Below are 17,184 nucleotides of genomic sequence, written 5' to 3'. Positions count from 1 at the left end.
TCTTATAAAGGATATGTACTCACATTCAAAGAGAGAGATTAACAAAACCTAAAATAATTTTTGTGTATAGGGAAGAAAATAAACTGTACAGAAGGAAGCAAATCTGAGCTGGCTTCATATCAGCACCCCCATTGGCCAGAACAGGCAGCGAATAGCAAACCTATTGCAGGTGTATTTTAGGACATGGTTTTGTAAGATAACAGAGCACTAACTTGGATCATTGTTACCAGAGCAAAATACATCTATTTTCACACTGGTATAAACAGCATATGGTGTTAAATAGGCTCATTTGTGTTAGGACAAGAATATGTATGATGACACGGCTGCCGTTGGAGTGTGTGAAAAGCGAATAAACTGGAGCGCTTTCATTTTGTGGTTTTAGTGCATGTCCCTAAGGAGAGTCAGGAATGCTGCCAATGCAGATATGTTGCACACCAGGGAGCGGTGCAGCTGTTACATTCGCGTTGAAGCTGCAGCCTCTTAAATTACCAGCCCAAATCCTATACTCTATATACACCCGACTGCTGGTCACAGACCAGAAGTAATTCTATTAGACCTAAACCACTTTCCCCTATAAAAGCAGTATTGCACAGATGTAAACATTGATACCCAAATGTCAAGCTCTGCTACGGTAAGCATTTCCCCCTCCATAACGCTAGATTATTATTCTCTGTTTACAGGCACTTTAGTTGTATTTACATAAACGAAAGCACAGTCACCATCTCTCATAACAAAAACAAAAAAAAATACCACGGCTGTAAAAAGAGGGGAAAAAACAGATGTGAGAAAGAGAGCACAAATGCATCTCATCCGACCATTTGTATGGCACCGGAGAAGCTGTGTAATTCCACAATCCACTGGAATATAAATATCATGGGCTTGACTTGCTTGATATCCTACAACAGCTTAGCTCTCCTGTATATAGATGTGTGCCATTCCCACGCAGCTGTGCCTCTTGTAACATCCTTCTGCAGGAGATAATGCTTGTCAAGTGAAACCACTTTACTGGAGCCAGAGATCTCAGAGCACGTGCTCAATGCTTCTTCGAACCTTCTTTTTCTTGTAATACTTGTGCAGGGGATCTGAGGCTTGTCAGCTCACAAGCACTGAAGTCCTATCGCAATCAGTAGCTTCTTTACACCTTACTTCTTTCTGGACTGCCTTCAATCTGCATTCTTCTTCTGGGAAATATTTTTCTTTTAAGTGCAATCAACTGCAGGATGGAGAAGAACATTAATGCAAATGGCAGCCAATGCCTCATTCCTACATACCCACAACAACATTGTTAAAGGGATACTGTCATGGGAAACATGACAGTAACATCAGTTAATAGTGCTACTCCAGCAGAATTCTGCACTGAAATCAGTTTCTCAAAAGAGCAAACAGATTTTTTTATATTTAATTTTGAAATCTGACATGGGGCTAGACATATTGTCAGTTTCACAGCTGCCCCCAGTCATTTGATTGAGCTCTGATAAACTTCAGTCACTATTTACTGCAAGTTGGAGTGATATCACTCCCTCCCTTCCCCCCCAGCAGCCAAACAACAGAACAATGGGAAGGTAACCAGATAACAGCTCCCTAACACAAGATAATAGCTGCCTGGTACATCTAAGAACAGCACTCAATAGTAAAATCCAGGTCCCACTGCAACACTTTCAGTTACATTGAGTAGGAGAAACAACAGCCTGTCAGAAAGCAGTTCCATCCTAAAGTGCTGGCTCTTTCTGAAAGCACATGACCAGGCAAAATGACCTGAGATGGCGCCTACACACCAATATTCCAATTTGAAAAAATACACTTGCTGGTTCAGGAATTCAATTTTATATTGTAGAGTAAATTATTTCTAGTGTAATTTAGAAATAAAAACTACATCATAAAAATCATGACAGAATCCCTTTAAACAATGCCACATGATAGAAATATGGCAGTATAACTAAGCTTTGTTTAAAGCTAAAATGAGACAATATAATGATCGTTTATTACATATGAAATAGAAGTTGAGAACTTGCCAGTTTTACTTAAGTGTTTCATTTTAAAGGGACAGCATTGCCAAACCATTGACTACTCTTACAGCAAGTCTGATTGGTTAATCAGCACACCACTTGGCTGCACTGAAGTCTGCTGGCTAGATGCTAATCTACATGGGAGATTTTGTGGGTCAGATTTTATCTGATCTTGCCAATGCAACAGAATGCGATTTTGTTAGATCCTACAAAATCTGATCCCCTAAGCTGTAATGTAAAGTTTCATCAGATAAAGTTGGATGGTGTGGCTTGTTGAAGCATCTTCAATGAATAGTAAAAGACACCATTAGATTTTATCTTGTTGGATAAAGAAGCAGCATGCAGCGCTCCCTTCCAACAGGCATGTCTCATTGAGTGGCTAGTCTTCCATGTTGTAGGAAGCGATCAGTCAATCCAGTACCATCCTACAAAATCTCCTATGTAGTTTAGCCCCTTTGATGTGAGTATGAGCAAGCCTGTATGTATTGGGTGATTTACTTCCCCTTTAATTCTTCAAAACATTATGCCAGAAAACGTACCTGTTCAGCAAAAAAGGAGACAACTGTAAACACGATCAAGGTTCCCAAGACACAATGTGTCCAAAATTTCAGCTTGTCTCTGTAAGTTCTCCTGAAAAACACAGCATGTTAAAGTATATATACTTAGATGTATAGCTAGAGTCTTGGATATAGAACTATAAATATAATAGACATCAAGTTCTGGCATGCTAGAATCCTTTAGTGACCAAACAGAGGTATAACATTTTATTCAAAAAAATGTTTCTATATGGATGCTTTTAGGGTAAAAATGATTTTATTGGATCATGTGTCCCATTAGAAACTGCCTATGACTAAGTGCTAGGTAAGCATGAAACGCATTAGACTCTATGTGGGGTGATTTATATTTTAACTTTTTTATATCCAATAAAATAATTTTTTACCCTAAAACAGCAATGCAGTAGATTGCAGAGTAACTGCTAATTTGTCCCTATGAGGTAGTAGACCCAGCAAAACGGATTGTGGTCAAACCTAATTTAGAGAATGTCTGGCCTCAGCAAGTGGGAGAAAGGATATTAAGTACAATATAGATGGAAGAAATTGGCAACATGGGATCCTGCGCATGCGCCGAAAGTCACGAAGTTTCTGAAAAAAGAAATCAGAAACTTCGTGACTTTAGGGGCACATGCGCAGTAGATCCATACCGGTAAATACCTCTACCACGCATGCGCCACCAAATGCCGGTGAATACAGGAAGAAGAGCGCACAGGCAAACATGGCTGCTGTGAACTCAACAGGAGAGGAACTGCACGGAGGGGTCAGTAACAATTTAGGGGCATTTGCCCAGGGGGGAGGAAGGGGGGGGCAACACAGGGGAGGGGGTAGGGATTTTAGCGCAGAAGGGGTTGAATTCTCCTTTAAGTAGCACATTTTGCTGTAATCCTTTTACGAACCACTGTCACTTTTTTGCCCTCTCTCTCTACACAAGCTGCAAATCAACAGAACATTTACCAATCCTGCAGTTCCTGCACGTGAAGAAACCGGTTGCGATATTCCCTCGGCAGTTCAAACTGAGAAGGAGTTGGAAACATCGACTCGTAGAAGTCCCGCAGGACTGCTTTCACTGTCTGTGCATCCTTGTGGTTGTGTTTTATATTATCATTCAGACAGATAAATTTCCTGGAAAAATTCAGAGCTTCTCATTATTTATATAAATGGCCATTTAGGTTTAGGGTCCAACCTAAGGTTTTACTGAACCTTGGGCAATAGTAATGCACAACATGTGAAAACTCCGCCCCTCCCGCTGCAATGAATGACTGAGCATTGTAACCTTATACAAATAATACAAATATGGTTGCTGCTCCCCACCCACATTATTGGCCATTAACAACATGTGTGTGTGTGTCTTTATTGTTTCTTTTTGATTGTAACTAGAATCAATATGTGGCAATGCCTGTGTAAAATTTGCCCGTAAAATTTGTTGAAATGTTGAATTAGTTGAAATGTGGGGGAACCATCTAGTTTACCATTGCCCTCAACATAAGAAAATGCATATAGTTAACTTTAAAGGGCAGATTTATCAAGGGTCAACTTGAAGATTCAAAATTGGAATTTTTGGTCAAAACGGTCAAAATCAACAAGGGAGTTATTCAAATTTGATTCGAGTTTTTCAAAAAATTTTCATTTGATTTTCGAGATTTATTATACTCTGGCCCTTTAAGAACTCGAATTTGACTATTCACCTAAAACCTGCCGAATTGCTGTTTACGTCAATGGGAGACGTCCAGGGATCAATTTGAAGTTGGTTCCAACCTTTCTGACGTTCAAATTCTATTCAAGTTTTCGAGTCGATCCTATTCATCCGAGTTTAAAAAATATAATATAATAAATGTCGATTGGTCAAATTTCGAGTTTGTGGGAGTTTTAAAAAAAAAAAAAAAACTCACATGAATCGGAATTCGACCCTTGATAAATGTGCCTCTTAATCTGAAATGTAAATTTTGTAACTCGGTTAAAGGAACGCAATTCCTCCCTACTGGTCTGCTAATACATGCAAATCAAGCACTTTGTACAGGGCTGCACTGCACGTAACTGAATTGGGGTTCTCCGAAAACCAGCCGTACCCTTATGCAAACTGAACCCCCACACTTTTGTTAGGTTTGCTGAGCAGGCAAGGACAAGAAATGACTTCACTCCAGGCTAGTAGCCCACTGCAACCAATTTTTAGCATCTAGCAGGTTTTATTGTTGAACAGTAAAAACGAATTACTGATTGGTATCCTGGAACTGGACATTTTTTCATCTGATTTTTCGTCTAATTAAATCAGACGAATTCTGCAGTGTGAACAAAGGCAGGACAACTTTCATTCATATACACCAGCCAGAAATATAATGTTAGATACAAAAGAAATGATACCAAGGCACATTAGGTAATAAGGAAAACATTTCTTCACCCCAGTCCCACACAACATGATGCTAGGAAGAGTCCACATCAGCAACCACGTTTCACCAAGCTGCTAATTATATATTTTTAGAAGCGCTCATTGAGATAAAACCCTGGTTGCAGGGAAAGTCCTCCCCTCTCTGATGGTTCTGCGGCTTTACCGGGACATAAACTTCACCGAGAATCGGAGAGCAGGAAACTGAAAAAAGAGGCACCTGAGCTCCCTGGCTATAGTAAGTGCAGTGTATTTTTTTCTTATAACTTGTAGGGACCATGGCCACAAACATTTTTTAAATAACTAATGATTTTTTTTTTAATAACTTGTAGGGACACCAATTTTTTTTTTTTATAACTTGTAGAGGGTTTGTGGCCACCAATGTTTTTTTCCTACTGATTTCTGATGGCAGCCCTGTTTGGGCTTATAGTACATAGGACTTTTTTTTGTTAGCTAGAGCCAACAGACACTACACTTTAATGGAGGCATTTCTCCCCCTTCTGGTCAGCAGAGCAACCTCAAACAATTGGCAATATTGCACTTTTCTCAGCTACTCATTAAAAGTAGGCACTTCAAATGATTAGTGTCTGTAGCACATCTTGTTGTTCCTTTAAGTAAAAAGGTAAAAAGTAACAAAAAAAAACAAAACACACATAAGATGTAAGGAACCAGCTCCTACCTGGGATTTTTCCTGATATCATCTAACTGCCCAACAACATGCGAGACGTTGGTACGAATCATTTTGAAAGCAATATCTTCCTCTCCCATAATTTCAAACCTCAAACGACATTATAAAAAAGCATTAACAGACAGAAAGCAACCACTAAAAGTCCTTTTTGAGAGTTCTACTATATAACTAATTTCAGAACAACCATATGACCCCTGCTGCTTCCTACTTTAAAATGACTCACCAGACAGCACCTGTTCCAGCACTTTTCAGCCTAAATATTTGCATTAAATCGATGTATGACGGGCTGTTAATAAACTAATTGTACTAGTTGTTAGGTAGTTTCTATAGAAGAAGCAGCAGGGGTGGTTTTAGGTACAGGAAATGTTTAAAATGATATGATCATTAAGCTTTAAATGTTAGAAGCTTTACATACTTTTCTGACACATAAATGGTACAGTTCAGTTAAAAGATATTTTAGATATATTGTTGATATGTCGGCTTTGTTGCAGTAAACCTATTTTTGGTGCAGAACATAATGCTATAAAAAAAAAACCTTCCTGCTACAATATAAATGTAACACTGTGGGGGTCATTTATAAAGTTTGTGCAGCGCATATTTATTCCCAAATGGTTCTTCTGCCCATGCTTTTTCCTGAACGCTAAAATATTGCACTGCTGTGCCCGTCTTTCCGGTTTTATTTTTTTTTGTGAATTCGCATTGCGAATAAATTTTCGCAAATGAGACAGGTGTTTGCATGAGTGGGCCCACGGTGCGAGGCTGTTGTGCGCGAAAAATATTGTTGAAAGTAACTTAAATTCGCAGTTTGCGAATATTTTCTCCGCCACAAAGTTGTGGCGTAATTCAAACGCAGATCATGCACATACATATTCACAAGTTGTGCCATATTTAAAAAGCTCTTATGGACAACCCAGTCATAGAGTGTGGCAGCTTGCTTTTGTTAAGGAGTAAATAAAGAGAAACAGTCACAGGATTTCCAGTCCTTACAATTATCTGAATAAAGAAGATCACCAATTGTAAATGAAATAATAAAAACATTCTTAGTTACACCTACCTGTATTTATTCTTGTCCTTGTATGCTTTGCGTATTAGATCTGTTACAGGCTTACAACTTAGTACAAGGACTTTGGTAATAGGAGGCTGTAAACACACAAACATTGCACTTGAATACAGGCGGATTTCAAATAATATTAACTAATACACAGTAAGAATCCTCTGTTAGACTAATATCAGCACCAGCACCCCCTATCCCCATTTATAGTGGATGCTGTACAAATATCTGGCTAGTGGTACAGTTAGGGCTCTAGCATAATCAATATTCTGATAACTGCTCCAGGTGGTGGTGAACAAAGTAGCAGGGGTTGTACAAGTCAGTCTGTGGCTTAATAAATAGCAAAGTGTCTGAAAATCAAATGGCACAAATCCTGAAAAGCAGCTGTCTCCGATTTAGCTCCTATTGGCATTTTGCAGACCACAACAAGTAGCGGCAATCAAACATTGCTTAGCCTATATAATACATGGGGTTTATGTAATAAAAGGCGCTAAGTTTGCCCAGGAGCAGTAAGCCATAGCAACCAATCTGCATGTAGTATTTACTGGTCACCTGTTTAAACTCAAACATCTTATTGGTTGCTATGGGTAACTGCTCCTGGGCAAACTTTGTGCCTTTTATTACATGTAGGGGATAAAGAAGTAATATTGTGGCAAGTAAACAATAGCAAACAATATTATTGTTCCTTTTATTATTTTAATTGTAATAGACCAGTAAATACAAACTGCTTATTGGTTACTTTGAGTAACTGGACTGGGAAAACCTTGACCCTTTTACACCCCCATAAGCCCTGATATAACATTCAGCTACACCAATACATTAAAAAAAATATAAAGACCAATATCGATAAATTGATTTATTTGGTCACCGACTGACTGTAAACTTAGGTCACCCCCTTTGTTTCTCTCTCTTGTTCCTTATCAATAGAATAGAAGAATTCTTCTGGACATTTCAGTTAGAAGTTGTAATTGTAAAATGTACCAAGTTAGGATCATAGTAGGATTCTTGTGTTGGGGGGACAACTCCTTTGTCGGTGCTGTTGTAGTGGATGCTTTTGGAACAGTTAATAAGCATTTGCTCCAGGCCAGTGAGATCCTGTTAGTGAAAACAAACATGAATTGGCCCAAATACAAATCACATAATTAAGAAAATACAATGATGCCAACAGACAAACAAAACGTGCATTTTTAAATGGTTTGTTGTGTTATTATGAGGAAATACTTAAATAAATATTAAATATTCAAATTTCTCCGCTAAGAATCAGATGCAGAATGGTTTAGGGGAAGAAATTATATTAGTACATGTGTCTGGGTACCCAATCAACAATTTATATGGCATATTACTTAAAAGCACAGAATCTGGCACCATGACTGAAGAAATCTAAAGCATTTTATAGAAATAATGAGGTTGGAGCTCTGACACTACAACACACCTGCAGACTTAATGGCAGTTGGTGAATTCTTGTAGCCAATGTGCGGATCTCTCTGTCAGACAAAACACCAGAACGGTCAGTGTCTGCTTGTTCGAATACATGGGAAATATTCAGTGACTGTATTGCGCTCATCAGATAGTAAAAATAGGAAAAGGCGAATTGCATATCTTCAGAGTGACGCACTTTATGGGCCGAGGTTTTGTCAAATGCCTCTGGGTACCTGTAAACACAAAAAACATAATGAACCTTTGAGGGATACAAAATTGATTATATAGTCCATTATACTGAACACATAGGGGCAAATTCACTAAGGCGCGAAGCGCCGAATGCTAGCGTTAATTCGCTAGCGTTTGGCATTTTCGCTACTGCGCAAATTCACTAACGAACGCTGGCGTAGTTTCGCTAGTGTTACTTCGCAACCTTACGGCAGGCGAATCTTCGCTAGCGACGAAACGACGCAAATTCACTAACTTGCGCAGTGTAGCAAACGCTACCTTTTACGCTAGACTTCCTTCGCCACCTCAGACCTGGCGAAGCGCAATAGAGTAGATAGGGATTGTTTCAAAAAAAGTCAAAATTTTTTCTAAGTCCCAAAAAACGCTGGCGTGTTTTCTACATGATGGCTGATAGGCTGAAAAAGATCGAAAAATTTTTGTGGCTCCCCTTCCTCCCCCCTACTTTTCCTGACTCATTACCTAGACAGTGGGCACATGTGTAGGGCAAAATAACATTTTTATTTGAAGATTTGAAGGTTTTCTAGGCATTTGTAGTGCAGATACGTGTTCCTCCATTGAAATTTGAATTTCACGCCGTATGCAAATTAGCCTTCGCTAGCGCAACTCCGCTTTATATAGCGAAACAACGCTAGCGCAACTCCGCAACCTTACGCTACCCCTGTGCGCAACTTTGGATTTTAGTGAATTTGCAAAGCGCTGGCGAAACTACGCCTGGCGAAGTGCGGCGAAGTTGCGCCTGGCGCAACTTCGCATCTTAGTGAATTTGCCCCAGTGTATTACACAGCTAGGGAAGCAGATACACTAGGCCTTAATTTAAAATAGTGTGCAGGTTTGCATATGCTAATTAGTAGCATGCTAAAATGGCATAACAGATGTGCCTAGTGCCGGTATACCCATAGGACTCAGAGGCACAAGAGGGGCGCCTTCACTTGTGGAGGATACATATATGCCCACTGTGAATAAGGACAGGAACCCTGGAACAACCAGATTTGAAAGTGGTATAACCTGTCACACACCTTTAGCTGGTGATCAGTAGATCTCAAGACACTGTCAACAAACAGCTTGTCTAAATCACCCTCCTGTTTCATGCTTTTCATTCAGATATTTCTTATGTTAATGTTATTTTAATAAATAGCTGTTTGTTAAATATAACAATATACATTTTCTCATAAATCAACAGTTAAGTAATATATTTCTTGGAACAGAATGTTAACAATGCTATTATTGATGTAGATCATAATGGGACAACATCACTAAAAGTAGACCCCGAGGCTTCAATATTTTAAACAAACGGTTTATACCATTTTTGATAATACCTTAGGGGGTTTTTTTTTTAACCATTTTTTCTGGAAATGCTAATTGGGTGCGCCTTTGCTGACTCAAGATACCTCATCTTTAATCTTCCAATCTGTTTTCACTATAAGTGCTCTGGGATTTTTGGTTTTATAGGAAGTTAGCTCTTAATATTAATATTGTTTAGGTGACCAAGAAGGGATATCTTTATCTCTTCTCCTAGACCCCGCATTAGTACAATATGGGCACACCTGAGCTAGAGGCACCACCTCTCTATCAACAAAAGTCACTTAGAGTGCAAAGTATACTCACAAATCCTGAAGATCTTGCATAACAATGCGGTCAATCATGTGAGGCATGTGGGCAGGCACTTTCCGAGAAGCAAAGCCAAATTTACTATTAAGGAGTTTATTCACATAACGAAGGGAGTCCGCAAATGTGTCCTGCAGCTTCCTGCCAACATGTTTACTGCTTGTGATGTACGAAAGATCACTGAGCAAAGCAGCTTCTTCCTGGGGCAATGACAGAAAAAAGGCAACATGATTGATTTTGGGCAAGAACAGTGCTCTGGGCCTATACCAGGTAACTAAAGCTTGTGAAAAAGTTTTGTCTGCATGCAGCTACATAAGCTTGTGATGTAAGTTACCAGTTCGGAGATCAATTGCAGCCTTAAAGGAGGAGGAAAGTTGTCTTGCACTTGGGGGTGCCAAATGTTAGGCACATCCAAGCCGGGCAGTTTTCTTCTGAGCACCGGCCTGGGGTTTCAGGTAAATACAATCACTTGAGGGTGCCTAACATTTCCTTCTCCTTTAAGCTGGCTATGTATAAAGACAGGAGAGCATATTTCAGCCAAGTTGCTCAATCATTTAGGAGGACCCCCTTGGGTCCCTGATGGTTCAAAAGATATGGTCTGTCGCTTATAAGAATATATGGGAGGCCATCAGTTAACCTGGAATAAACAGAAGTCATGTATCCCTTAAGCTGGCCATAGACGCAAAGATCCGATCTAACAAATCATCGTATGATTGGACTTCCCCATCTCCCGACCCTCCACTAACCATTCCGATTCAAATAAAGTACAAAAGAACAGATCAGCCGATGTTCTGCCCCTGACAGCAATCGTACGAAAGTTATGTCCGACCAAAGCTAGTGACATACTCCCTCTGAAAATCGTACGTTGGCAATACACGCAGAGATATTATCGGCAGCCGACAGAAATCTTTTAACCTGTCTGATCATTCCAAACGACCGATCTCCACCGGATGAAAAATGTCGGGACACTCCATATCCTCGATTCGTACCATCAGATCTTTGCGTCTATGGCCAGCTTAACACTTCCATTGAGATTTACCTGTTTGGCCTTCCAACCACTGTTGAGCAGTACAGCCGCTCAAAGTCTTTTGTGCTGTACACAGAATGATTTTAGGAACAAAAAGATGCCCAAATAGGGCCGTTATACGTGTAGTACATGTACAATTACATGTAGTAAAACCCCAAAAACAGCTTTTTGAATCAAAGCAGAGGTCCTGTCAAAAAAACATTTTTTTAAATCAAGTAATCATTTCCCTAAAATAATGAGAGCTAGAAAAGTATATACTCACATCCAAGAGATCCTGAAAATACTTAAATTTTTCCCAGGGTAAAAATCCTTTATAATTTGGTTGATACTCCTGTAACATCCTTCCTGGAACCACAGCTATGTTTTCAGATCTTTCAATGGCATCTTTTTGCAATGCAGCCTTGGTCATTTGTGACTCTCTATGCAGTAGGTCAGTCAACCTCTTTATAGGAGAAATGCTTTTACTTGCATGACTTTCTTTATCATTTACAATATCAGCAACTCTTTTGTCTAACCTAGATTTTGGATCGATTTCATGTTCAGTTAGGGTTTTATTGTCTCTTTCATTCAGCAGAATGTTACCTTTGTTATGCGTGTTGTCATTCAAACTTTGGTCTCTGGGATCAGCTAATGACCAATAAGGTTCCAGTAGAGACAGTCTAGATAGATTAAAACCCTTTATTGTTATGTCTCCGTTTTTCAGGTTTTGGTTAAGATTTTGAAGAGCAAGCTGTACTTCGTTAGGGAGACGTGACAGGTTAATAGTTGGGATACGGATATCTAAGCGCATGTCTGTCACAGGTGGATACTTTCGAAACCTCGGAAACCGTTTTTCTTCAGGAATATCCTCAAATAAGATCTCTGCTTCTGGTGTAGGCGTTGTAAGCATGGCTGCTTTTTTGCTCGATGCCGATGTAATATTTTGTTTGTGCTCATCTCTTGTATCAACATCTATGACTATTTGCATTTTTATCTCTGTGTCACTCAGGCTAAGGAATGTTAGGTTAAAATGGACCAAAGTTGCATTCATCCCAGGATACATTATCAAATGGATTGTCTTCCATTTATTGGCTGCAGAAGCATGCCGTACAATATGACTATCACTATAGACACCATCAAGTACTTTTTTGGCCATGCTGTCAAAACTGAAGTAGGGTAAATGTTCTCCTTTCGGAACTATGTAGTGTGTTTTATTAAGGTACATATTTATTTTGTACATCTCATCGAAATGATCTAGAAAGAAAGAAAAAACAAGTCTAGAATATGACATGGAGTTATAGAGAAGCAATATAGGAATAGGATACTATTCCATGCCTACAAATGGTCTTCTTGTTTAAGGGTAGTGAAGAAGGGTTGGTGGGCTTTGGGTAATTTTGTCAGCAATCTTCCACCTCCTCATTTTGGAATTGGCTTTAACAGTGCATGGTTAGTGTCAGCAATTGCAAGAGGACCTGAATCAGAGTACTATGGCAATTGCCAATGATGTACAGTATGTGATGCCCAAAGTTGTATGTCTGTCTAATATATTATGATCTTAATTCAGCCATTACCACATCACTATTTCAGGTGGTCTCCGCCTCCTCATCCTCACAAAGGAAGTGCATATCCCTCAAAATGTAATGTAGTAAAAGCTGATTATATCTCTAAAGCAGACCAAAATGACTAGACAACTTCAAAGAGAAATAATATTAAAGAGCCCACAAACAGCTTTATTGAGGATCAGAAGAGTGTAAGTTTGCCCAACTATTATGATTTGGTGTGCTAACAGACTGTGTTTCCTATGTCCTCTTAAGCAAACTATAAATTATTGTTTGAAATTCAATAGCCAACAGTTACCAGTGCATACTATACCTTGTCCACAGTCCCCGGCATCAAAGCCACAGCTGAGTACGTTGCAAGCTTGGTCACAGAATTTGTCAGCAAGCCAAGAGTTTGCACATCCCTGGTTACAGTAGGAAACACCACTTATTCCAATCCCAGGCTGCCACTGTTGACCATTTAAAAGCCCTCCAGGCACTGCTGGTGGAAACCGTCCTGCTGCAGTATTTCCTAGGACGGAATGTATGTTAACATTTTAAACTTGTGTGCCAACCTAGACAAGAATTTGTAAGCATCAAGTCACCTTAGTGGCCTTGCTATTAACTGATCCCATTGGGATATGAAAGGAGAAAATGAAAGAGATACTGTCATGGAAAAAATAGGAGAAACAACAGCCTGCCAGAAAGCATCCTAAAGTGCGGGCTCTTTCTGAAAGCACATGACCAGGCAAAATGACCCGAAATGGCTGCCTACACACCAATATTACAACTAAAAAAATACACTTTCTGGTTCAGGAATGAAATTTTATATTGCAGAGTGAATTATTTGCAGTGTAAACAGTGTTATTTAGAAATAAAAACTACATCATACAAGTCATGAAAGAATCCCTTTAAAAACCTGTAAATACTTTATCATTGGTGTGAAATATAGCAAATGCTGTGGACAGGTTGGAACAAAATATAATATAGATTTTAAGGTACCCCAGCAAAATTAATTACCTGTCACCACTTTACAAATAATAAACAGGTTTTAGAAAAATAAAAAAAAAATAGTATAGCTAATTGCTTGAGTTAAATATGCAATCCCGCTTCAAAAGAATATAAATATGTCCTCACCAAGGCAATCACCTCCATCCCAGTCACAAGCTGAATTATTGCAGGCTTTATCACAGTAGCCATCTTTAATCCATGATCCTGGACATCCTTCTGCACAGTTGGGTACAGGCCAAGTTAGGTAAACCTAACAGCAAAAGCAGAATAGAATATTAAGACTACAATGTAGCTAATGCTAATGCCACATGGAGCGGATTCTTGGCCTGCGGAAAAACGCAGGCTGAAAATCAGCCCCTATTTTGGCATCATATTTCAGAGCAGAAACACGTGAGTATGCATTACGTGCGCAGGTACCGGGTGCAGACAAGGACGGCTTTGTGGAAAAATCAGCTCCGAACGTCTGATCTGCTGCTCTTAGGGCTACTGCTAAGAGTGTATTACACAGTTACTTACTTTCTGTCCCTTTGAATGACTGAAGAAATCATCAGGCCATACATTTGTTCCAAACATGACATCATCATTCATATATATGAATTTTTGTGAAAGTCCAGGAATACGGTGGATGTGACTTTCTATAGCAGGAGAACTGAAAGTAGGCAAGTGAGTAGTATTCAAAAATATTTCCTGGAAAGAAAATATAATCATTTAAAAAAAAAAATCTTCCTGATGCAGACCAGAGAATTAGATTATTGGGACTGCTCAAACTGTTAATTGCCAGCACTGTGATTAATTGCCTTTAAAAATGCTATTCAACAACAAGGATAAATAAAGTAGGGCAGGTACTCTAAGACATATTTATTTGTAGTTTGTGTAAAGTGTAGCTAGGCTTGGAATGTACTCCCTGAGATGCGAAGGCCAAAGTAATGAACATGCTGCCATGGACACCAAATAAAGTATCTGTTAAAACCGCTTAAAAGGCCTATTATCTTGTAGGCATTTTTATGATGGAGAAAACGCCTTCCATCATCGTAACATCATTGTTCTCTGTCAAGCGGGCCATCCACATGAGGGGCAGTTTTCAGTGCAAAAATGCATACACTTGTATTCTTGTGCCAAAATATGCCCCGTTCTTCACTAAAAACTATGAATTGTATTTTTTAATAAGAACAATAGGTTGAATGTACTGTTTATGATGACTACAGTATATTTTTCCTTTAAAGTACATCAACAATAAACTTCTGGAACTTTCCAATGGCAGACTATTTCTCTTGCATACCACAATTCCCTGCACTGTAGTAGAGATTTAAAATCCCAGGGATGGTGCCATGTTGTGCACTTGTGTCTGGGGTAGACAGTGCTTGGTTTTTACAGGCAAGAGGCTGTATTTTGTTTAAAAAATACAGCCATCTTTCCCATACTGGGGTGCACGTGAACAAAGATGAAAAAAACAGCTTACTTGATGAGTTATTATAGTAACACGGGGATTATCCAGGTTCAACCAGGATGGAATCTGTCCATTTGTTACAATGAATACATGACGCACCCAAGGAGCATGTATTTCTATGGATCTCAGAGAGTATCGCAATTCTTCATTGTCTTCAAAACGACTAGCGGATATATCTTCATCTTGCTTTACCTGTGGAATACAAAATAATAGAGACATTTGACAAATAAGGCATCCAAAGCAAAGCAGACATGCTTGTGCAGGTGCACTGATCCTAGATTTACTCACAGAAGGCATTAATTGGTATTGGTCCTCTCTGTACACATATCTGTTCATATATAGAGTGGATGGATGGGGCTGAGCCCTGACAAAGGGGTATATATAGTGCTATATAGTGACTTGTATGCGGACATGAGACATAAGCAGACTGGAACATGCCACTAGCAGATACAAAATACAAATTCCTTGTTTACAATAAGAATTTTGTTTTTAAGGGGTTTACAGTATGCCTTTACCCCTCTTTGTCTGCAGAAATGTAAAACAACGTTTTATGTCCAACACAAAGGTGAAAAGGGAACACAATTGTTGCTGTACTGGAGCAAATTCAATCTTGTTTAGTCTCAAAAAATTAAGAGCATTGAGGCAGTAAATAGAGTTATGAAAAATATAGACAAAGTTAATTTAAGCTCCCCACAGCAAGATGTTTGCTCATGATCCCTGTGCAACAGAAATGAAACTGCAGCCGACATATCCACACAGACTCAAAGCTGGAATATCTGCAAAAGGTGCATGTACTAAATACATATAAATAGAAGAGGGTGTATACTAATGCAGTCGGTAACTAACTTAAGTCACTTTTGCAATATGAAATGGACTTTTATTATATAGCTTTTTATGCCTTGGTGACAGGTCCCATATAAAGGAATTTCTGCCATCAGAACAATGCCTGGCAGAACCATTTTTGCTGCTTCAAATGAAAGTTCATTAAGGATAAAAGGATGGCCTCTTGTTCCTTTGTATGTGAAAAAGGTCCCCCAATGTCTATAATACTATGTTGGCTACACATAGCATAACTGAGCTTGACAATTTTTTGTTCACATACAATGAAATTGTTTTGATTTATCTCAAATGTAAATTAATCAAACGTTAGTGCATGAAAGTCTGAGTGTCTGGTAGTGTACAAGCGTGTCAATTTGTATGAGTGAATTCGTTTATGGCTATTTGAACATGGAAAAACAAATGGGACCAAAAAAGTATGAGAAAGCAAGGGTGAGAGTTTGTGTGTGGTGTTTGCGAGTTAAGTGTAAAGTGTTTTATTGTGTGTGCATAAAAAAGTGTTTTAGTATGTGTAAAAGTGTTTATGGAACATGCAGATGTTCTTAACTTGCTGTGCCCCATGCAATCCAATGTTTCTTTAATGTACCAATATATAAAGGTCAAATTAATGGATGACTTTAACAAAATATTTCCCTTGAAATGTTTCCCTGTAAAGGGGCAGTAAAGCCCTTTTCAAAAAATGAGCACAATAAATAGGACTTGTGTTTAAAATGTGTTCTGTCTATGCGAATATAAAGCACAAAATAAAAACTATTACTATTTTTTTGGAGAAATACAAAAAAACAATAGATATTGGGCACAATCCCTATTTAGCTCATGTTGAAAAAAGAAGGTATATTGCCCCACTGACACAAGTGGGTATAATGATGTCTCCGCACTGGCAAAACTGTGTCCCAGATATTTTAGTTTTTTTATCTCTTACAGCGGTCTAGAGCCCTAAAGGAACTGTAACACCAAAAAATTAAAAAGTGTTTTAAAGTAATGTAAATATAATGTAGTATTATGCTGCAGTGGTAAAACTGGTGTGTTTGTTTCAGGTAGGCTACTATAGTTTTAATAAACAAGCTGCTGTGTAGTCATGGGGGCAGTCATTCAGGCTGGAAAAAAATAGAAAAGGCACAGGATACACAGCTAATAACAGATAAGCTCTGTCGATTCATTAGTACTTAGTTGTTATCTAATGTGTGTTCTGTGCTTGAATGGCTGCCTCCATGGCTACACAGCAGCTTGTTTATATAAACTATAGTTGTGATTCTGAACACACCAGTTTTACCAGTGCAAGGTGACAGTGTATTATTTTATTGTTCATTTAAATATTTTAAATTTTTGGTGTTAGTTAGTACCGGATATCTGTGACTCCACAGTACCAAGTAATATAACTATATAACTGACA

The 17,184-nt window shown here is 38.7% G+C and overlaps 1 protein-coding gene across 1 annotated transcript in view; it reads right to left on the bottom strand.

Annotated features, from left to right (window-relative positions):
- Window positions 1-689: 689 nt before the first annotated feature.
- The window catches only part of gnptab.S (N-acetylglucosamine-1-phosphate transferase subunits alpha and beta S homeolog), a 39,437-nt gene continuing 22,942 nt past the window's right edge, over window positions 690-17,184 (bottom strand). The window contains exons 9-21 of the mRNA XM_018256066.2: window positions 14,967-15,146; window positions 14,024-14,194; window positions 13,634-13,757; window positions 12,831-13,028; window positions 11,242-12,212; window positions 9,953-10,152; window positions 8,112-8,331; window positions 7,661-7,774; window positions 6,683-6,768; window positions 5,620-5,718; window positions 3,515-3,682; window positions 2,546-2,636; window positions 690-1,213 (exon numbers count right to left, since the gene is read on the bottom strand). Of these exons, the coding sequence (XP_018111555.1) occupies window positions 1,136-1,213; window positions 2,546-2,636; window positions 3,515-3,682; window positions 5,620-5,718; window positions 6,683-6,768; window positions 7,661-7,774; window positions 8,112-8,331; window positions 9,953-10,152; window positions 11,242-12,212; window positions 12,831-13,028; window positions 13,634-13,757; window positions 14,024-14,194; window positions 14,967-15,146 (2,700 nt within the window). The 3' untranslated portion in view covers window positions 690-1,135. The remainder of the gene's footprint in view (window positions 1,214-2,545; window positions 2,637-3,514; window positions 3,683-5,619; window positions 5,719-6,682; window positions 6,769-7,660; window positions 7,775-8,111; window positions 8,332-9,952; window positions 10,153-11,241; window positions 12,213-12,830; window positions 13,029-13,633; window positions 13,758-14,023; window positions 14,195-14,966; window positions 15,147-17,184) is intronic.

Source organism: Xenopus laevis, chromosome 3S (genome assembly GCF_017654675.1).
Source record: "Xenopus laevis strain J_2021 chromosome 3S, Xenopus_laevis_v10.1, whole genome shotgun sequence".
NCBI lineage: Eukaryota > Metazoa > Chordata > Amphibia > Anura > Pipidae > Xenopus > Xenopus laevis.
Note: the sequence above shows the minus strand (reverse complement) of the source record. Positions and strands in the feature narration are given on the sequence as shown.